This window comes from Takifugu flavidus, chromosome 3, assembly GCF_003711565.1.
Source record: "Takifugu flavidus isolate HTHZ2018 chromosome 3, ASM371156v2, whole genome shotgun sequence".
NCBI classification, from domain to species: Eukaryota; Metazoa; Chordata; class Actinopteri; order Tetraodontiformes; family Tetraodontidae; genus Takifugu; species Takifugu flavidus.
Genome location: NC_079522.1, coordinates 9,213,282 through 9,235,092, shown reverse-complemented (window position 1 = coordinate 9,235,092; position 21,811 = coordinate 9,213,282). Strand labels below are relative to the sequence as shown.

The 21,811-nt window shown below is 49.7% G+C and overlaps 1 protein-coding gene across 6 annotated transcripts in view; it reads right to left on the bottom strand.

The window, feature by feature from the left end:
• pde5ab (phosphodiesterase 5A, cGMP-specific, b) overlaps positions 1-20,535 on the bottom strand; it is a 29,951-nt gene extending 9,416 nt beyond the window's left edge. For 2 of the 6 annotated variants that reach the window (XM_057027275.1, XM_057027276.1), the window contains exons 1-10: positions 12,839-13,152; positions 10,723-11,251; positions 10,317-10,490; positions 9,134-9,223; positions 8,822-8,893; positions 8,642-8,731; positions 8,423-8,560; positions 6,308-6,375; positions 2,428-2,536; positions 2,250-2,334 (exon numbers count right to left, since the gene is read on the bottom strand). In XM_057027275.1, coding sequence (XP_056883255.1) covers positions 2,250-2,334; positions 2,428-2,536; positions 6,308-6,375; positions 8,423-8,560; positions 8,642-8,731; positions 8,822-8,893; positions 9,134-9,223; positions 10,317-10,490; positions 10,723-11,251; positions 12,839-12,936 — 1,453 coding nt within the window. In that variant the 5' untranslated portion in view covers positions 12,937-13,152. Of the gene's footprint in view, positions 1-962; positions 1,011-2,249; positions 2,335-2,427; positions 2,537-6,307; positions 6,376-8,422; positions 8,561-8,641; positions 8,732-8,821; positions 8,894-9,133; positions 9,224-10,316; positions 10,491-10,722; positions 11,252-12,838; positions 13,154-15,915; positions 16,049-20,380 lie in introns of those variants that run through there. The other 4 variants (XM_057027278.1, XM_057027277.1, XM_057027274.1 and 1 more) reach the window with 4 other exon arrangements.
• Between the last annotated feature and the right edge of the window lie 1,276 nt (positions 20,536-21,811).

Genomic DNA, 21,811 nt, shown 5'->3' with positions numbered 1-21,811 from the left:
TGGAGTCTCTATGTTCTCCTGGTGTCTGTGTGGAGTCTCTATGTTCTCCTGGTGTCTGTGTGGAGTCTCCCTGTTCTCCTGGTGTCTGTGTGGAGTCTCCCTGTTCTCCTGGTGTCTGTGTGGAGTCTCCATGTTCTCCTGGTGTCTGTGTGGAGTCTCCATGTTCTCCTGGTGTCTGTGTGGAGTCTCTATGTTCTCCTGGTGTCTGTGTGGAGTCTCCCTGTTCTCCTGGTGTCTGTGTGGAGTCTCCATGTTCTCCTGGTGTCTGTGTGGAGTCTCCATGTTCTCCTGGTGTCTGTGTGGAGTCTCCCTGTTCTCCTGGTGTCTGTGTGGAGTCTCTATGTTCTCCTGGTGTCTGTGTGGAGTCTCCCTGTTCTCCTGGTGTCTGTGTGGAGTCTCCATGTTCTCCTGGTGTCTGTGTGGAGTCTCCATGTTCTCCTGGTGTCTGTGTGGAGTCTCCCTGTTCTCCTGGTGTCTGTGTGGAGTCTCCATGTTCTCCTGGTGTCTGTGTGGAGTCTCCATGTTCTCCTGGTGTCTGTGTGGAGTCTCTATGTTCTCCTGGTGTCTGTGTGGAGTCTCCATGTTCTCATTTTTCTGTGTTTGCATTTCTTAAGACTATAACTGCTTCATTAGTAACTGTGTTTCGCTATAATCCTTAAATGTAGCAGCTGGTTGTGTTGTAGTTATAAAAGTGAATCAAAGGCAAACATCAACACTGGACTGGTCATCAGGATTTAAGACTACAAGTACAACCAGACTACAGGAAGAGGAAAGAGCTAAGGTATGAAGAGGAGTACAACAGTGTTGTCAGGTAAGCTCAGTCAGAGGTCGCTCATGTCGAGTACATTCAGGTCAAAAAGAAAAACGCGTCTATTCGCCATCTAAAGTATCTGCAAGTTGGCGACTGTATAAAGGTAGAAAAGCACGACACACTTCTGAACAGCACGTTCACGGTTGGTCACCTTCACATGACATCGCGAATCTGCTGCTGTCTCCGCCCCCCACCAGAGCTGGAAGGAGAGCTTGGTTAAAACTGTCTTGACTGCCTTTCAGAAGTGGCAGAGAAAAGGAATTGTTCAGATTAAAGATCTTATCATGGATAACAGCATCGTTTGACCAAATAAGCCGAAGAATTCCGACTTCCTCAGTCCCATTGTTTTAGAGGCAAGGCACTACATTCTCACTCTGATGTCCGACCTTCCCTTTCCATCTGATAAACCTGTTGAGGACATTGTCCTCTCTTCAGGACCTCCATTTCAGACTTCTACAGTGTTGTCAGATTTAATGCAAGTTCCTACAGTCAGGCTAAAATTAGCTTGATAAGGATTTGAACCTTTCTCCATCAGAAAAAAGGTCTTCTACAGGTCTTCTCCACAAGCTCCTCACTCTCTAATTCACAAAGCTCGCCTCTCGAAGGTCAACCCATCTCAGAACCTTCTTAAAGACATTCCAAGCTCTAGAGAGGAGTGCCATCCAGAAATAACTATAAAAGTTCCTTCTTAGCAGGTTTGCTGGTATTTTCACTTTTTGTGTACTGGAACTTATTTATTTTTTCAATAAAAGGATTTGAATAAAAAAGAAACTGTCCTCGTGGTTGTAGCCAGCAAGCGGCTGAGCTGCAGAGAACAGTCGTTCAGGGCTGACAAGAAAATGTGCAGGCTGCTGCCTGAAAGGCTGAATAATGGCGAAAAGGCAGGCTGACACACACAAAGTGTCTGTTTTTAGTCCACTAATGTCTTCATGGCATCGGCCCTCTTCCGCTCCCTGATTGCTGGGGTCTTGGCCGCTTTGATCTGAAACATGTCTACAGTTCAGAGAAGAAGAAGAAGAAAAAGAAGAAGCAGCAGCCGAGTCTTATTTACCCTACAGAGGTACAGGCTGATGAGGATTAAATACCAGGTCGTGTTTCCAGGAAACACAACAGGGCGTTTCTGACGCTAATGCACCATTAATCAAGAATAAAAGGTTTTTCTGGGGCAATTTGTTAGATAAGAATGACACAGAAAGGAGGTCTTGTTGGTCTTGTTGGAGGAGGACAGGCTGGAGCAGAGGACAGGAGGACCCCCAGGCTCATTAGCCACAGTGGTAGCACTGCGAGCAGCTAATTATACTGATGATAATCATCGAGATGGATGGAATGGCGAGATTATGAAAGCTTCGGCATCACCGTGGCCTCCGTGTGCCGTCCTGTCCAGACGAGGACCGTAAAACAGCTCAGCGCTGGAGAGCGTCCAACCCGAAGCTCTTACCGATCACTTTGTCCTTCTTTCCGTTCCTGATGGGAGTGCAGAGCAAACTCTTAATCTGGTCATTGGTGTGATCTGGATTCTCCCCCTATCACAGGAACATGGGAGAAACACAAGCGCTGAACGTGGGAAAACAAAAAAGAGAGAAGAAGAAAGCAAGATAAAGACACGATATACGGACTGTCCAGGGGAAGCGCTGGTCCTTGGTCACGTCTGCAATGTTGAGCGTCTGCATGGTGTTCTTGACATACTGAGCATACATGTAGTTGATCTGGCTGACATCACAGTCCCTGCAGAGACACACCACATCGTCATAGCAACTGAACGCTGCTGCAGAGACACAAAGGAAACACAAAACCCGAGAGGACTCGCCGTGAACAGAGGGAGCAGTCAGTGGTCATGTGACCTCAGGCGAGGCTAGACTGGACTCTATGAGGGTGGGCCTCAATTAGACGTAGAACCTAGAACCTAAAGAGTAGTTCGGACTGACTGTAGAGGACACGGTGACATCATCCTTCGGCCCTTTGAAGCAATAAGCTTCAGAATTCAGATGAAAGATGACTTTTAATCCCCAGTTTCATTTTTAAGACCTGTCGTCCTCTGGGTAACGTTTTACCACCGTGTCATCGTCCCCCATCCGCACCTGTCGCCACCAACAGCTTGGACCTGATTACATCCACAAACATCTAAAGGGTCTCGCATCCATCCATCCATCATCCATCCATCCATCCATCCATTTACCCATCCATCCATCCATCCATCCACCACCCATCCATCCATCCATCATCATCCATCCATCCATCCACCCATCCATCCATCCATCCATCCATCCATTACCCATCCATCCACTCACTCACCCATCCATCCATCCATCCATCCATCCACCCAGCCATCCATCCATCATCCATCATCCATCCACCCACCACCCACCCATCCATCCACCCACCCATCTATCCATCCACCCATCAACCCACCCATCCATCATCCACCCACCCATCCATCCATCCACCCACCCACCCACCCATCCATCCATCCACCCACCCACCCACCCACCCATCCATCCATCCATCCACCCATCCATCCACCCATCCACCCATCCACCCATCCATCCACCCATCCATCCAGCCACCCATCCATCCATCCAGCCACCCATCCATCCATCCATCCACCCATCCATCCACCATCCATCCAGCCACCCATCCATCCATCCAGCCACCCATCCATCCATCCACCCACCCATCCACCCATCCATCCACCCACCCACCCACCCATCCACCCACCCATCCACCCATCCATCCATCCACCCACCCACCCAGCCATCCATCCATCCACCCACCCATCCATCCATCATCCATCCATCATCCATCCATCCACCCACCCATCCATCATCCAGCCATCCATCCATCCACCCATCCACCCACCCACTCAGCCATCCATCCATCCACCCATCCATCCACCCATCCAGCCATCCATCCACCCACCCAGCCATCCATCCATCCATCATCCATCCATCCATCCATCCATCCATCCATCCATCCATCCACCCATCCAGCCATCCATCCACCCACCCAGCCATCCATCCATCCATCATCCATCCATCCACCCACCCATCCACCCATCCAGCCATCCATCCATCCACCCACCCACTCAGCCATCCATCCATCCACCCATCCAGCCATCCATCCACCCACCCAGCCATCCATCCATCCATCATCCATCCATCCATCCATCCATCCACCCATCCAGCCATCCATCCACCCACCCAGCCATCCATCCATCCATCATCCATCCATCCCCCACCCATCCACCCATCCATCCATCCACCCACCCATCCATCCATCCATCCATCCATCCATCCACCCATCCATCCATCCATCATCCATCCATCCATCATCCATCCATCCATCCATCCATCCATCCATCCATACACCCATCCATCCATCCATCCATCCTGCAGAGCTCCTCCCTGGACACGAATGTGCCCGTTTTTTACAGAAACCAACCGTGACACGTGACAAAATTAGACATCTGCTTTTTGTCATCAATGGCTGTGTTGGGAATGGGCCTAGTTTCCACTTCTTCTGATTAAAAGGCCTGTCCAAACAGATGGGAGCTATTTCACCAGAGGAGCTGTCCAACATCCACAACATTCTAAGGATGCAGCTTAAGCTTCAGCGGAGGACACGCGGGGCGTCGGGGGTCAGAAGCTCTCTGCGGCATGAAGAACGGCTTTGGTTGCGGTTCATCTTGTTCGTTGGCTTCAGAGACCTCGTAGCAGCGCTCCCATCTCGCTGCAGAGGGGCCAGGATAATTAATCAGCCTTTATTGGCTTAATCTGGAGCATATTTGCTATTTCAAGACCAACACAGGCAGCTCAGTGTTCAGCAGCAAACAGGCGGTCCGATTCTGCTGCTAAGACGGAGATTAAGATTGAATTTTAGATGCTGCACAGCAACTAGGGTGGCCAGGCCACTCTGGAGACCAGGAGAACGACATGGGGGGGGGGGGGTCTACCCTAAATCAGATTAGGGCTTGTTGACTCCTCCTGGCTGGAGTTGATGTCAGAAAGCTTCGCTCTCCTTTCATCTCTACCTTCATATCTTCAAAGACAAACATACCTGAGGTCTAAAACTGCTTGAAACAGAAAGTCGTGAAGCCTTAAGCATAAAACATCCGTCTCCTGTGTCCACTTAAGATTCGGATCTGTTAAACAAACATAAATAAAAGCGTTCTTTTTCGTTATCTGGTGCTCGAGCAAGTGGGGACGGAGTTCGGCCCAGTCGGGACAGGACCGAGTGGAGGGAGGGATAGTATGTTTCATTTGCCAACCAGAATTTCAATCATAGTTCAACCCAAAATGAAAGCAAAAGCATTTTTGTTGGTTAGCTGACAGAACTTAGCATTAGCCTGTGGGATGACTCATTTCGGTTATTTAGCAAGGCGCTTATGTGAGAGGATACAGGACACTCAGCGACAGTTTTATGGGCTTGTGAGTGGGGCTGTTGTTACCGTTAGAAACCTACACGTGTTCTGAAGCTGTGGCTGTCCGTTAGCTTCTGTCTGTGTTCGTCTTTGTCAGTGTTTTCTCCTGCCCTCCCTGTGTCTGCCCTAACCCTTAGTAACCTCATGTGTCTCACCTGCATCTACACCCTGTCCCTGCTTCCCTTCTCATGTTTTTAAGTCCACTTCCCATTCCTTCTTGTGCCAAACAGTCTTTTGTACAAGCATCCAGCCCCCCCCCCCATGTCACGATGGGTTTATCTAGTTTTTGGATTCGGGTTTGTTTTCCTACCTGGACTGATTTACAGTACGAACTTGTCAAATAAACGTTTGAACATCCAGAACCGTCTGTTGTTTATTCTGCACTGGAGTCCCGCCTAACTGGTTCCTGACACTATTCTTGTAATTACTTCCATCATGGAGGCTCTTTGCACACAATGCTAAAAACACAGTTTTCATGCACATGATCAAACCATCAAATCTTCACAATCGACTTGATGACGAATTCACAGCGCAAATGTAGAGAATGTTAACTTGACTCTGACTCTTGGGGTCAGAACGTGAGTCTATTTGACTCTCACCTATATTTAGTGTCTCAGACGTGGCCTGGAGACACTTAGACAGGGTCCAGTGATTCGCAACAACCGGACTGTGACCAAGGAGCTGTCAAAGTTGACCGATTCAACAGAACCTCGTTACGAGAACAGAAACCTGATCTGGGATCAACGTTTGAAAGGCGAAGGATTATTTCCAAACCATGTAAGAGGTCAATAAGTGTCTGCCTTGTTACTCCAGACTGGTTTGACTGAATGGATACACTGAGGCTCGCGCTATGCTGCTTCACTGCAGCATTTTTTCTTCATCTGTGGGGGAAAAAGACTCTCTGTCCAAATGCCTGGAGCACAAACGTCAGAGGGGCTTGGAAACCAAGGAAAGGTCATTTACATTCAGGGAAACATTAGCACTAATATGTAGAGGAAACAGCTGGACTATCGCTCAAGGCTAATGTGCAGCAATTTCAATCGTACTCCAGTTAGGAGTCGAGGGAGTGATCATCTTACCTTTTTGGGACATCCAAGGCTTCCCCCAACTCCTCGTATTCCATGTGAAAGACACTGGAGAAGGAGTTCTGCAAAGAATAAAAGGGTGATAGGCATTCTGGGAATTGATGTGATCTCCTGTGCAAAGCTAACAGGCTCTTAGTTTGGCCAAGAGCTAGCATCATGCTTTTTTCCTCGCTCTTTTCTGGCGGTTATCTTCCCCTCAACACCTGACCTGCTGCATTCTTAGCACGCTGGTACAGCTCACAGCTCCACCACACATCTCCGCACACAACAAAAGGAATGCTGATGTATTAGCTATCGCGGCTCGCCAGAATCAGAGCTTATTTCAGCATTCCAGCTCTCCATTTGCAAGCTACCCCCTTATAGGGACTTGTTTTCTCTCAACTTGCACTATTTAGACCATTTGGCTATTTTTAAAAGGTGGGGAAAGGATGTTAGAGATGGATGAGGCTTCTTTGGAAATATTTGCCCCTGTGCCTGTAAGTATAAGCATGCACCTTGAAACGGGGGGATTAGTGTGGCCTGACGTTTCTAGGCGAGGGTAATAAAGCTGTTTGAAACAGAAAAAAGGAGCGGGCCATGTTTTGACATTTACTGCAGTCTCTGGCAGGGTGACGGTTTATAACAGGATGACACAGGACAATGGAATTTTTTCCTACGTGTAGGAATATTGAAATAAATCAGACTTGTCTTCCTTTTTCTCTTGAAAGGAACTAAAGTCATGTTGTTAATCCACGATCGGACGATTCGCGTCTTCACATCCGCATTTGAGGAACTACAGAAATCTTTTGAAGCAAACATAAGAAGAAGACGGCGGGCCAGGGGAGCGACCTCCGCTGTTATTCTCCTGGCGCCAAATCAGCGCTCGGGTTCTTCGATGGTTGCCGCGGCGGCGCAGCACCTGCCTGTACCTGCGCGAGGGCTCAGTCCACCACAGCTCCCGCACGCTCCCTCTGTGGCGTCCTGGTTTCAAACACGTGTGGTCGAACTCTGATTGAAACTCGTCAGGAGGACAAAGTTCGCCCGGAGGCAAACCAGATGTCAAACTCCTGCGCAACCAAAACACACACACGTGCTCATGCGCAGCAGCCCTCCACCCTGATGCAGCCTTCAATGCTTCACAGAGCAATTTACAGCACACTCCAACCTCTGAGTGGGTTCCTGAACGAGCCAACGCAGAGCAGAGGTGTTTAAATCAGGACCCGAAGTGTCATTTACAGACAGGAAAGAGCCTGTCCCGGATCACCAAAACACACAGTCGTCCGAGGCCTCCGAGACAAAGGACAGAGCCGATTCTGACAGCTGTGTATGAACGTACGTCTGGCAGATAAGGATGGGAAAAGCTCCCGGTGACACACAAGACGTTCCAGTGACAACAGAGAAGACAGGACAGGAAAAAAAGGGAGCAAGAGACAGCCTGCCGGGGACGGCCGCTGCGTCCTCGGAGATATTTCGCTGTTTTTGTTCATTTGAGGTCAAAGCTGTTTTACTTTGAGAGCAGATTTAGGACCAGAGCTCTCATCAAAACGGACCTGGGGTGGTTTAAGACGGGCAAATATATAAGACAGAATGAATCAGCACCTGCTGTTTCAGCCAGGTCGTCCTCAACACAAGCCTGAGTTCACATTAATACTCGTCAAATGGACATATTGTTCTCCTGTGATGAGGTAACGAGTGATGATGTCATACGTAAAGATGTCATAGGTGATATGTGAGGTCACAACGACTCAGCATGCCTGAGGATGGAGGTCAGCGAGTGCTGTTACTAAGGAAACGCCAGAAAACGTCCTCGCCGCATGTCGGCCGGACGGAAATAAGCTTGGAATGTAAATATGCACCTAAGTATAAACCGTGGCGTCCACAGGGGTAATGAGGACCCTGGAGCAGCGCCGCAGCTGTCTGAACAGCACACGACACACATGCATCACTTTCTGGTCACGGTTGTTGCTAATAAAAGTGTCCCAGTGTCCAAACTGTCCTTACAGATGTCACAAACACGTGTGTGTGTGTGTGTAGCAGCTTAGCAGTTCGTATTAGGTTCTGATGTGTTCTGACATCACTGATCGTAGCATGTAGCATGATCGTAGCATCGTAGCATCGTTTTTTTCTGACCATAGAGTCCTCGTCGGCGATGAAGACCGTGCACGCCTGGGCCTGCATGAAGGACAAGATGGTTCCCGCAAACTTCCGGAGTAAAACCTTCAGGCACTGCTGCTCCTCGAAGATGAGGCTGGCGAGGTCCAACAGCACCTGCGCGTGCACAAAGGCCAAAGGTCGACACAGGGCGATGCGTTCGTGTCCGGGAGCGTCCCAGCGTCGGCAAAAACCCACCTGGTTACGTCTGTTTTCCAGCTGGGACGTCTCGTAGAGCTGAGCGTTGTGGAGGACGATGCCGGAAAAGGCCAAATAGGCGGAGAAATCCTGCGGAGGTCAAGAGGACAACGTCACCAAGGAGACGCCTTCACAGCAGGAGGAAGATGGCCGCCGATGTTTTTAGAGAACGCTACAAACCTTTTCGTCCTGGTCAGTGAAGGCAGCGTCATCTCCACTTTTTTTATTGATGGCCTGAGCTACTCCGACCACCTGTGGGACAAAGCGTGGATCCGTGAGGGGGACAATCACGTCGAGGAGGCGTGTTTTCGTCTGTCCTCCTTCAGCACCGGTTGTCTGAGGCTTCAGAACATTAGGCTGGTTCTGGATGCGCGTCTCCGTCGAGCTGAAGAAGCAGCCGCTGCCAACACAGCTGGGCGCTCCATCAGCACGACGAAGAGTCTGATTGACGCTCCGAGCGTCCTCGCAGTGGAAAGAGTGGAACCTGCTCACCTCGTCTCGGTGGTTCTTGATTGGCAGACACAGGATGCTGTGGGTTTTGTAACCCGTGATCAGGTCCACCTCGGCGTTAAAGCGGGAGTCCTGCAGAGTCAGAATACACCGAATCAAGCAAATCAGCTCCCCCAAAGCACATTTATCTTCACACAGCTCCTCCCTGAAGATGTGAAGATCACGTCTCAAACACCATTTGGCTGCCTCCCTCCCTAAAAAGCCAATGGGGGGATTTGGACCCTGCCGTGAGCAGGGTCTCCTGGGGACGTTGGGGACGCAGGGGAACCACCAGTCGTTGTGTTTTTGTCTGTTTTTGATTCAATGGCAACTAATACAAAGTCTGGAAGAAAAAGTATTTGTGGAAACTGTGAGGAGAAGAATAATGACTTCCATCTGAGTCTGGCCTCGGGACACCAACGAGGACAGATCCAGGGGTGTGACCCACATGCAGACATGCACACACGTGCACAAGAATCAAGCACCTGGAGGGGCTAAAGGTCAAGGACAGGTCAGAGGTCACCGCGCTGAAGGGGTCATTACATTCTGGTGATATTCTGACTGAGAAACAAATATTATTTTACACTAAAACACTTGTCATTCACCATTTTCACAGGTTGTTTCATTTCCTCTTTCAAAAAGAGTCAAAACTGCCCGTCGACGACACCGACGGGTCTGTACGAGTGTTCTGCCTGTTCATGTCACTGTTGCTGTTCCTCAGGTCATGACCTATCGGTTGTTGATAAAGGCTGAACATAGGCTCATTTTCACCGTCAGATATTGTAAAGTGCTTTAGAACTGGTTTTAATATTCGCGGCACCTCAGGGAGACATTAAAAGTCTATATCGAAGGATTCGGGCTTTAATTAATACGTTTCCAGTGAAAGTGAGAGACTGTTTAAAGTTACATCCTAAATTAAGGCTAAAATCAGGCTGTGCTTAGATCTGTGTGTGTGTGTGTGTGTGTGTGTTAGTGTGTGTGTGTGTGTGTGTGTCTGTGTGTGTGTGTGAGAACCCTCCAGAGGAGCATTCTGACCTACTTAGCCTTCTGTCCCACAACCCCTCCCACCCCACCTCCTCAGGGTCGGAGCTCTGTCAGCAGAAGGACGTGAATCTGAAAACAAACCTACACACACACACACACACGCACACACACACACGACGTCAGTGCAGCGCCATGCTCTCACCTCGTAAGCGTTCTTGATGTTGAGCGGCTGTCCTGTGGCAGCTACATGTCCCACAATGCCTTTGTTCCACTCCAGCCGGATGCAGCTACTGGAGGACTCCTCCACCGTGGATCCCTCGGCCACATCAAACAGGCGGCTGACCAAAAACTTTCGATTGGAGCTGTCCTCGCCGACCTGGAACCGCATTCAGACACTGTTCACACAAGCTACAACCTCGCAACAAACGACGCCAGCAGTAAAGCCTGGAAATGGGTCAGAGGTGTCTCTCTGCGTATTCACACGCGTCACCTTCAAACTAGCTTCGAAACGCAACAAAGCAAACAAATTGTGTTTTCTGTGCTTAAGATGCACGTTTGTCTAGGGCGATCCGTTAGCTGAACGAGTGGAATGAGCTGGTTACTCCTACCAGGAAGAGCGAGTAGCGGTCTGCAGCGATCAGCTCGTTGATGTGGAGGAAGATCTTGTGGCAGAGTGCTGTCACATCCAGATGACTCGACACTTCCTTCACCAGCTCCAGCAGCCTCGCGCAGCGATCGCGCCCGCACCAACTACCTGCCTCGTCGCAACCCCCGACGTGGACTCCTCCGCCCTCGCCCATCGCTGCAGCCCGCACGGGGACAGTCTCGCGGTCGGCGTCGCTTAGGAACGTCAAAGAACCCTCGGCGTCTTTGACCACAATGGGTCTGAGCGGGCGGTCGAATTCCGAAGCTGAGATTTTACGCGTCGGGGTGCCGGGGACGGGGCTGGGGGCTGTGACTGGAGAGGGGCAGAAGTAGTCCGGCAGGGTGATGGTGGGCGGGGGGGCGGCGGAGGCTGAGGAGACAGCAGAGTCTGCGGAAGACTGCTGGGTCCTGGGATGCTGAGGAGGATTCTCTTTAGGAGCCGACGGATGGATGGAGTGGACTCGCTCAGCGAACCAGGCGTTGACCATCTCCCTGTTGAAGATTGTAAAAATGTAGTTTAAGGAGCATGATATTAGCCAAAACTGGTCGGTTGGCATCTTTATTCACATAAAAATCTACAAAGATCTATAACTGATGTCATAACCCTCCACATGACCAAAAGGAAAGTAGCGCGTTAGCTAGCTTTAGCCTCAGGGGTGTGAACATTTCCAGTGTGGGCTGGTGTTGATCCTTTGGGGAAAATTAGTGATAGTGAATTTGACCTCTACATTTAACCACACTGTGGGCCAATGGGGGTATTGTGCCGTGCTCAAGGGCACCCAGTCCATGACCCGGTTCAGGATTTGAACCGGCAAGCCTCCAGTTACAAAAGTGATGAGTTGCCTAAATCGTGTCTGGTCAACAAACCAGACTCAGCTGGTGTTTTGGGATGTTGTCAGCCAGTCACACGCTCTGTTTCTAACACCAGGGTATCTAACCGCATGGAGCTTTTCAGGCTCTGGGCAATAAAAGGGGCTGAGTGACAGAAAATGGACAGTTATTGGAGAGCAGCCTGCCAAGCTCCCCACAGAGTTGACCCTAATGTATCCAGAGGGGGCGTGGCCAAATCAATACCGCTGTGAGAAATTCTTCTCAGCTGGAGCAGAACAATGGATGAAGTGTCTGATCCGCTTACGCCAGAAAGCGTGAACAGCAACCGGCTGGGATAAAAGGTGCCCCACCAACCTGATTCAAATATTGGGTGGGTGGTGATGAGATTGTGGTTGTCCATTAAAATGATGAAAAAGGAGGGTTGCCATGGTGAGTGGAGTGGATGAAATGATGTGAAGGGGCTCGTTGCTACAACAAACACAGAGCTGGAGCGTCCTGCCGAATAACCCGAGGACAGCGTGTTTTCATCGGAGCCTTCGGCTACTCGTTCAGAGGGTCAGAAATCTCAAAATAATGACATCACCACGATGAAACACGATATTTGTCACCAATATAACAACTCTGCACACAAAAATACTCAAAACGCCACTAAAGCTCATTTATATCATAAAGACAAACACATTTAAATAGGCCCACTGCCTTATAAAGCCTTTCATTACTTTTAGTTTTGTTTTTTTTTGGGGGGGGGCGTGGAAACTTTAGCTGAAACAAATTCACCTGAAATCTGTTTTATTTTATTTTTAGCCTGCACTAAATGATCGCTGTGCGCGGAGCTCTTGGAGCTGCGATTAAGGACACTCACTGGAGGCAGTAAAAGTTAATGATCACACCAGTGTGTGAAGTGGCTGCTCCAACCTGTCTGCAGGTAAACTACCTGAGCCGGGCACGCGGATAGCAGGCCGGCGCGCGCTAATGGAGAGCTCTGGCTCGGGTCACACGTGATCAGTGATCGATTGCGCGCCTGGGGAGGTAACAGGATCTTTGCTTTTCAAACAAATCTTAACTAACAGGGGGGGATTAAGTGCCCCCTGATTGGCTATAGGGGCTGCGCGCGCGCCCCTACGCCCTCTCACACACACACGCACACGCGCACACGCAGAGATCCCCCTGAAAGCTGCGCTCACGCTCACCAGACCGTGCGTAAACGGAGTAAATGGGGTCGACTGCGCCCCCCCATCCTTCTTTTACCTTGACGCCTTCCTGATAAAATAGGAGCGCGTGAACTCCAAGTGGTCGTCCAGCCACGCTTCCATCCTCTCGCTTTCCGGGTAGCAACAGTCCTCCATGGTGCAAACGGCGACGACGCTCTCTCCCACCCTCAGCTCCGGTTACCGTCTACATTTATACACGCAGGAGCGGAAAAAGTGTCCGGACGCACAGGCAGGCGGGCGGGCGGGCGGGCAGGGTACGCTCGGACAGCAGGTCGGGAGGGGGGCGGATCACAGGCGTTCGGCCGGCGCGCACCGATTATAAAGAAGTGACTGTGCGCTTCCTAGTTGGTGAAGCGAATGAGAGACAGAGAGAGAGAGAGATAGACAGAGAGACAGACAGACAGACAGAGAGCGAGCAAGGGGGGGGGGGGGGGGGACTCGCTTTCCACCCTATAGAACAATCTAAAGAACCATCCAAACATCTCTGGTAAGGATGCATTGGGGGATTAAATAAATGTGTATTCACGTGACCAAAGAATGACTTCAGTTATCTGTGCTGATGATTATTGCGTAACCAGTTATGAGGACCATAAACTGAGGACCACGCATCCATAAACGCAGCAACATTCATCAGTTAAACAAACATGATGACATCATGAAGCCCGGTCACAGGAACAGGTTTGGGTCCGAGGAGACCCGGACAGGCTGAGTGGGACCAGTTCAACTGGCAGCCATGGTGAGTTCTGGGTGGAGATGAGATTTCCCATCATGCAGCTGTGCGAACTCATACATATTCTAATATATGGAGATAAACACTTGTTTACTTCATCTCAGGCTCTCCGGACGGACTAATGAAGTGAGAAAAGTGAATTTAAAGGCACATTTTATTCCCGAGAGGAGCTCCGAACCTGCTTTAGCTGCAGATTCAGACTGGGATTGTCTCATTGACCCTCCCTGCCACCACCCCCGCCCAAGCTGGACACTGGCCCCCATCGGTGTTACCTTACCAGCAGATGGTAGTTGATCATCCCAACAACATCCCCAACCCCCACCGAGCCTGATGGCGAGCGTACACCTCGGATCTATACATCCCGTCCACGCGTGCGCGGATCCCGGGGTTCAGCCTGCGTGACCTTCCTGATGGAGCTCCACTGGAGCCACAGATATTCTGAGCGGGCTGGTTTGGCAACAGGATCCAGCACTTGTTTAGAACCAGCAGGCTGCAAAAGTCGAGGCCGAAGGTTCTCTGGCAGGCCGCTCCACAACACTAACACAGTGTACTTAACAATGAAAATGTTAGCATACCGATTACCATGGCATGCTAATATTTGCAAAGTAGCGTCAAACACAAAGCCCAGTTGAGGCTGTGTAAAAGGTCTGGGGAATTCCACCTGGAGAACCGGCTCAAAAACACTTGAGCGGGACGTAAAGTCCTGCGGTGATCAACTTTCTGTCGATTCAGAGTTGGAAATGTAGCATATTTATTTATCCCTTATTTCTCTGGGAACTCCCTTCAGGTTAAACCAGCATAGTCAGAGCGCCATTATAAACTACAGAGGTAGGCTTAGAATGGAGGACATCAATGCAGACGCATGGTCCCCTCAGAGACACATGGTCCTCTCAGAGACACATGGACGTCTCAGAGATGCATGGTCGTCTTAGAGACTCATTGACTTCTCAGAGACACATGGATGTCTCAGAGACACATGGTCCTCTCAGAGACACATGGTCCTCTCAGAGACACATGGTCCTCCCAGAGACACATGGACGTCTCAGAGACTCATTGACTTCTCAGAGACACATGGATGTCTCAGAGACACATGGTCCTCTCAGAGACACATGGTCCTCTCAGAGACACATGGTCCTCCCAGAGACACATGGACGTCTCAGAGACACATGGACTTCTCAGAGACACATGGTCCTCTCAGAGACATATGGACGTCTCAGGCCGGATGGGAGACAGATGTAAGAGAACCATTGGGACATGTAATTAAGAGAGTTTATAATTCTCCAGGAACGCTAAAAGCAGGCAGCTGAAGGTTATTCCATGACCAGCGAGCAGACCTGGAAAAGCTGTCACCTGGTGGAGCCGAGAGGAGCGCCTCAGCTACGCTCCAGTCTGTAGGAACATACGGTCGATCTATAGGACACTAGATGTGTTGGTGCAAACTAGTACACAGATGTGATCTCCGACAGGGACAGCAGAGAAGCACAAAGTATAAACGGTCCTCTGCACACCCCTGATTGGTCAGAGACATTGAGTGTGAATTCTTAGCCCCCCCCCCCCCTTAGTGGTACATTTATTTTACATATATTACACATCTCCCTCTCCTGTCTCCATCTCCTGTCTCCCTCTGTTGTCCCCCTCTCCTGTTCTGAGCAGTCAGGACTGTTGTCTTGATCATAAAGGACCAGTCAGGACTGTTGTCTTGATATTAAAGGACCAGTCAGGACTGTTGTCTTGATCATAAAGGACCAGTCAGGACTGTTGTCTTGATCATAAAGGACCAGTCAGGACTGTTGTCTTGATCATAAAGGACAAGTCAGGACTGTTGTCTTGATAATAAAGGACCAGTCAGGACTGTTGTCTTGATCATAAAGGACAAGTCAGGACTGTTGTCTTGATCATAAAGGACAAGTCAGGACTGTTGTCTTGATCATAAAGGACCAGTCAGGACTGTTGTCTTGATCATAAAGGACCAGTCAGGACTGTTGTCTTTTCCAAATGAAGATTGTGAACCCCTTTACATGAGACAGCTGTTCCTCTCCGTGTGTCTCTGTAACCCTCAGATTTAAGGGGACAGACTACGGATGACAGGTTATTGATAAGATATATTGATGGTCGATTTTACCAAAACATCGTGGAGCAAATACAGATTTATAATCCTGAAGCAGGAAGTTGGACTGAGGCCAACGCAGGAGGAATAGAGCGTCTGTTGTTAGCATTTATAGCTAACGGTCCAACCACACATCTGTGGGACAACATGTAAACCATGTAAGACTATAATGGACACACTGATACACACACACACACACACACACACACACACACACACACACACACAGGGTCTGACTCAAGGCAAAGAAATCAAAAGGTGATGTGGATGAACTCACATGTCGGCTCCAGCTGCCGATTTCAAATTCAGTGACTTCATGTTGATTTCTGCAGCCGCGTCACAGAAGAAGAAGAAGAAGAAGAAGAAACCCAGATCCGGCCGTCAGGGGCCGACATGGAAGAGCTTCGGCTCCGCCAGTGACCCTGGAACATCTGCAGCCGTGCTGCGTTCGGCAGCACCTTCTGACAACGCCACTATCTCACCAGCATGAGCTTCATCCAGCAACGGGTTGAGGAAACACAGACGCGCGTCTGCAGAGTGTCGGCCGCCGCCTGAGCCTCACCCTGACCTGTCTCCTCCTGACAGAAGAAGATTCCCTTTGAGATTTACAGATTCCTCTCACCGACGTCTGTGGCTGTGAAGGTCCAGATTTACGTTGGCGCAGTTAAGGTTGAGATAAAGGGGAAAGCTAAGTTGAATTTTGGTGGTGAAGGTTAAAGATAAGGTTGATGGTATTTAAGGTGTTTTGTTTGATAGTGAAGATCAAGGTTTTTCTTTTTAATGCTGAATTTTAAAGCACATTTTAATGGTAAAGGTTAGAATGTGTTTTTGGATGGTAAAGGTTAAGGGATTTTTTGTTGCTAAAGGTTAAGGTAAATTTAGATGGTGAAGTTTAAGGTCCAATTTGAGGGAGTTTTTGTGGTAAAGGTGAATTGTGACGTTAAGTAAGGGGATTTTGAGATGGTTAAGGTGAATGTTGATGGTGACGGTCAAACTTGTGTTTTGACGTTAAAGGTTAGAGTCGGTTTTTGATGGTTAAGATTCGGGTCAGTTTTGATGGTGAAGGTGATCAGAGTTTAGATCAGAGTTACAGAACACAACCTCAGTCATCGTTAGCGTAGAGGACATAATCTGCATGGAAACATTTTCCTGTTTCCACATAGGAAAAATGATGGTTGAATGGAAACGCGCTCATTAAAGCTGGAACACAGGGGCGTGCACACGTACACAGCGCGTGTCCCACGATGCACCTGGGTCCTGATTAAACACCTGCTCCCTGGTCAGGTGTTGCAGCTCAGATACAAACAACAGCCTCAACGTCAGAGAGCAGCAGCATGTAGATACCCTCCTGGTTATTATTAACTGACATTATCAAATGAATCCTTTTGCCTATAGAATCAAAGTACGCTGCATTTCAACGGGAAAAAAATAACGTGCGCAGAGTACACGTGTGATCTGTACGGCGGTCGCTGCTGCCCGGCTCGGCTTCTAAAGTCAATATTGGCTTCCCCATCTGACTCCTTCAGTGTTTACATGATGGAAGTATATGACATCCTGTGTTCCAGCCAACACACACATTTTCGTACACACACACACACACATATACGGCACACACACACACACACACGGCACACATGCCAGTTCCCTGTGAACGCTGCAGGAATGTCAGAAAAAGACTAAACCGCTCTTCAGATTGCACATATTTACATCTATTCTCATAAAATAGGGAGAAGCACATGGTCTGATGTGCTTCTGATGTGACGTGCATTATTAGCGTTCCTGGTGAATTGGACCATTTCACACAGATTTTGTGGGTTGTTTTTTTTACCGTCTCTAAATTAGACAATTGAAAGAAAATGTGAAGTCACAGTTCATTAATCTGGTGATGATATAAGCTCGAGTTTACACAGAGAGCTAAAGAATCTCTCCAGCTGAATGTATTGCAGAAATATCCAAGTGTAATTATTGTAATCCAGCGCCTGAGATATCACCACATCCAGTCCCTTAAACATTAACCAGCTCTGATCTCCTGCAGCTACCGACACCTGTAAACAGTTGATCAGGACAGAACAAGCAGATAATGTGTGAATGGAGACTTTGACCCAGATCAGACCTCACAATGGAAGTCCTCCTCATGTAAACATGCCGATCAAGCGCATTTTGGGGTGCACTGATTTTCAAATGTTTCAGTAACACACGTGACCTAGAAACAAACAAAACAACGCAAAACACTTTTTTGACAAAGACTCTGAAAACAAAGATGGTGCTAGCTAACATGACGCTCTTTGTGCTTCCCTGTGAAGTCAAACTTAGCTCCTTCCTTTCTTTAGAAATGCTTCTTTGGGTTGATAATCGGCTCTCAACGCTGTCCTGTGTCACATTAGCACATTAGCACAGACCACACTCTGAGATCCACATCAGCTAAATGAAGCGAAGCTGTTTTCACCTGTATTTTCAGTCAAGTATTGCTCAGAATAGCTTCCATCCTGAAATGGAAGCATGATGAGGAACACAATGGGAAGTTTGTTTTTATGAGTCCTTCAATCCCAGAGGGAGCGTGTTCCTCATCTAGCCTCAGCGGACACAAATAAATGCAGCCGCACGGAAAGAACACGGTGAGACAAGGAAAAAGTCCCGAGAAGAGACGTGGACGAGACAACAAAACATAAATCTGCGCACAAGACTTGCGTCTAAACACTACAGACTGCAAGCACAACAATGACTGAGGGATTTTTTTTACTCTTCCTTGTGTATTTTCCCTTCCGCACTGATGAAAAGCACACGGCCTTTGCTTATATGTTCCCATTATAAAGTAATAACTATCCGGTAGAGCCCGCGGCTCCCAGAACTGCCCCATCAATCAAAGCCGTCCACCTAAAAAGGCCCTCCGACTCCAGAGGCCAAACAAGTCTGAGAGGCAGGAGTCAGGAGGGCCCCCAGTGTTTGGACCAGGAAGTCAGAACTCTACCGAGGGGACGTAAATGAGGCGATTAATCATTTAAGCTTTTCTATATCACAAGCGCTGATGCCTTTCACACCGGCGGAATTAGGAGTCACCTCGCTCCCCATCGACTTGGTCTGGGTGGTGTGGGTCTGTGTGGTGGAGGTCTATGTGGTGGAGGTCTGTGTAGTGTGGGTCTGTGTGGTGGAGGTCTATGTAGTGTGGGTCTGTGTGGTGGAAGGTCTATGTAGTGTGGGTCTGTGTGGTGGAGGTCTGTGTAGTGTGGGTCTGTGTAGTGTGGGTCTATGTGGTGGAGGTCTATGTGGTGGAGGTCTGTGTGGTGTGGGTCTATGTGGTGGAGGTCTGTGTGGTGGAGGTCTGTGTGGTGTGGGTCTGTGTAGTGGAGGTATATGTGGTGGTGTGGGTATATGTGGTGGAGGTCTGTGTGTTGTGGGTCTGTGTGGTGGAGGTCTGTGTGGTGTGGGTATATGTGGTGGAGGTCTGTGTGGTGGAGGTCTGTGTGGTGTGGGTCTATGTGGTGGAGGTCTGTGTGGTGGAGGTCTGTGTGGTGTGGGTCTATGTGTGTGGAGGTCTGTGTGGTGGAGGTCTGTGTGGTGTGGGTCTATGTGGTGGAGGTCTGTGTGGTGGAGGTCTGTGTAGTGGAGGTCTGTGTGGTGGTGGGTCTGTGTGGTGGAGGTCTGTGTGGTGGAGGTCTGTGTGGTGGAGGTCTGTTGTGGTGTGGGTCTGTGTGGTGGAGGTCTGTGTGGTGTGGGTCTATGTGGTGGAGGTCTGTGTGGTGGAGGTGTGTGGTGTGGGTCTATGTGGTGGAGGTCTGTGTAGTGTGGGTCTATGTGGTGTGGGTCTGTGTGGTGTGGGTCTGTGTGGTGGAGGTCTGTGTGGTGGAGGTCTGTGTGGTGGAGGTCTGTGTGTGTGGGTCTGGTGTGGTGGAGGTCTGTGTGGTGTGGGTCTATGTGGTGGAGGTCTGTGTGGTGGAGGTCTGTGTGGTGTGGGTCTGTGTGGTGGAGGTCTGTGTGGTGTGGGTCTATGTGGTGGAGGTCTGTGTGGTGGAGGTCTGTGTAGTGTGGGTCTATGTGGTGGAGGTCTGTGTGGTGTGGGTCTGTGTGGTGGAGGTCTGTGCTACGGTGGTCGGTGGTGTCGGTCTGAGTAACATCAGTCAGTGGTGTCGGTCTATTGTGGGCGTCTGTGTTGTGTTGCTCTGTGTGGCGTGAGTCTGTTGCGTCGGTCTGTGGCGAGTCGTCTGTGTTGTGCGGTGTCCATTGGTGTTGTGTTGTGGTGTTGAACACTGTCACCTCTGGACCGGACGGTGCTGGTTGGACACGAAACACCCGTCGTCCATCTTCTGTAGTCAGATTTAACTGCGTGGCTGTTTTTGTGTCTCGGGGAGATAATGAGTCAGTTGGGTCGTCTGTAATTGAAGTAATTTGTCCCAGGTTTATTCCACAGACGGTTCACACTGTCCATCTTTGCTACAGGTGACTTCACTTCCGGCTGTGTGTCTCTGCAACACAGCCTGAGAGCAAATAAACCTTTTTATAAAAAAACAGAATTCAAACATGCCTGACTGCGTGAGAAAGTGTACTGATTAGAGACCAGGACCAGGACCAGGACCAGGACCAGGACCAGGACCAGGTCTGGATCCTGGGGCCACAGCAGCTGAGAGCTCTGAGGGAACCAGAGAAGTTGTCAGAGATCCTGACTTCAGTTGGGAAACAGCGTTTCAGAAAGCTGCGTGTGGAGAGAGAGGGGGACATCAGAGGAGCTACGGTAAAGAAGCACTGACCATTCTGACGGCAGGTCGTCCGCGTCCCGGCCCCCCAGCTGCTCCAGCCAATCACAGCACTTCCATCTCCAAACCCAAGGGTCAAAGGTGAAGGTTCCTCAAAAACTCCAGTCGGCAGTCCGCTCAGACCGAAGCCACACGTGCCGTGACCTCGTGGGAAGAGCGACGCTGGACTGTGGGATCCGTGCCGACTTTTTTATATCGACCGGCTCTCGTTATTTATATAAGCCCTGTGGGCGGAGCCACGTTAAAGAACCTTCGGACAGGAGGGGGGGGGGGGGGGGGGTGGGGGTGGGGGGTGAAAGTTTAGACAGGCTCTGAAAGACCCGGAACCACAACGCGTCATAAAAGACAGATGATCTGAAGCACTAACTGCTTCTCACGCTTCACAGAACACACACACACACACACACACACACACACACACACACACACATTCCCCCTTTCTGCTGAATCCTTTTTTGGAACTGGAGCAGGAAGGGTTGGAAGTGAAGGAGGTGTAGATGTGATGGCAGCATTAGCCGCTGATGCCTGGCAGCAGGGGGGGCCGACCCCTCCTCCCGCCTCTGGTTCTTGGACTCTCCGTGGACGTCGGGTCCGTTAACGCTCCTGCTGAAGCAACGGCGCTCAGCTTTGCATCCTGGGAGATCAGGTGAATAAAAACAAGGAGGTCTCTGGTGGCCACCTGAACCTTCTGAGCTGCAGTGGAAAACAAAACAGTCCCGCTGGCTCACGGCCGTTTCCGCTCGGCTTTTACGCCTCGCTGGATCTTCGCACAGCAGAATGTTGTTGTTTTCTCTCAATCTGGCGCCGTCATCTGTTGTGTCTCACACCCAAAAAACACATTTTTTTTCAATCTGCCCCATTTCAAAGACGCCTTTAGCTTGTTAGCATGTTGCTAACAGGATGGAAAGCTTGCGTGGTTTCTTTTATTTCCGTCTGGTTTCGATAATTCCGGTCCACACATGAACGTGCACGATGGAGCTGCCGCGTCTGTGAGGTTCTACGTAAAGTTCCGGTGCTCCTGAGACCTTGGGTCTGCGTGTCCTCTGTCCTCTTCAGTGGTCCAAACCAGACTGTAACTGAGGACAGGTTGAGACCAGAGACAGACTAAGGTCAAAGAGAGACTGGGGACCCATTAAGGATGGAGACAGTGGAGAGACAGAGGACAGGCAGTCTGAGTCTTTCATGGAATGAGATGCTTCATTCTTCTTCTTCTCTCTGAGCTCATTTCCATCTCGGAGACATGCTGACGGTCAGTTTTTTCTTCTCTGTCTCCATCTTCTGTCCTGCACGTCTCCTCTGGCTCCACCTGTTTGTGTGGTATTTTAAGCTGAAAGTAGCCGTCAAAAGTGTTTATAAGCTGTTAATGTGAAATCTCCAATGAGCTTAGCCGTTCCCCTTCATTTACAGGTTCTCTGTCTTAGATTT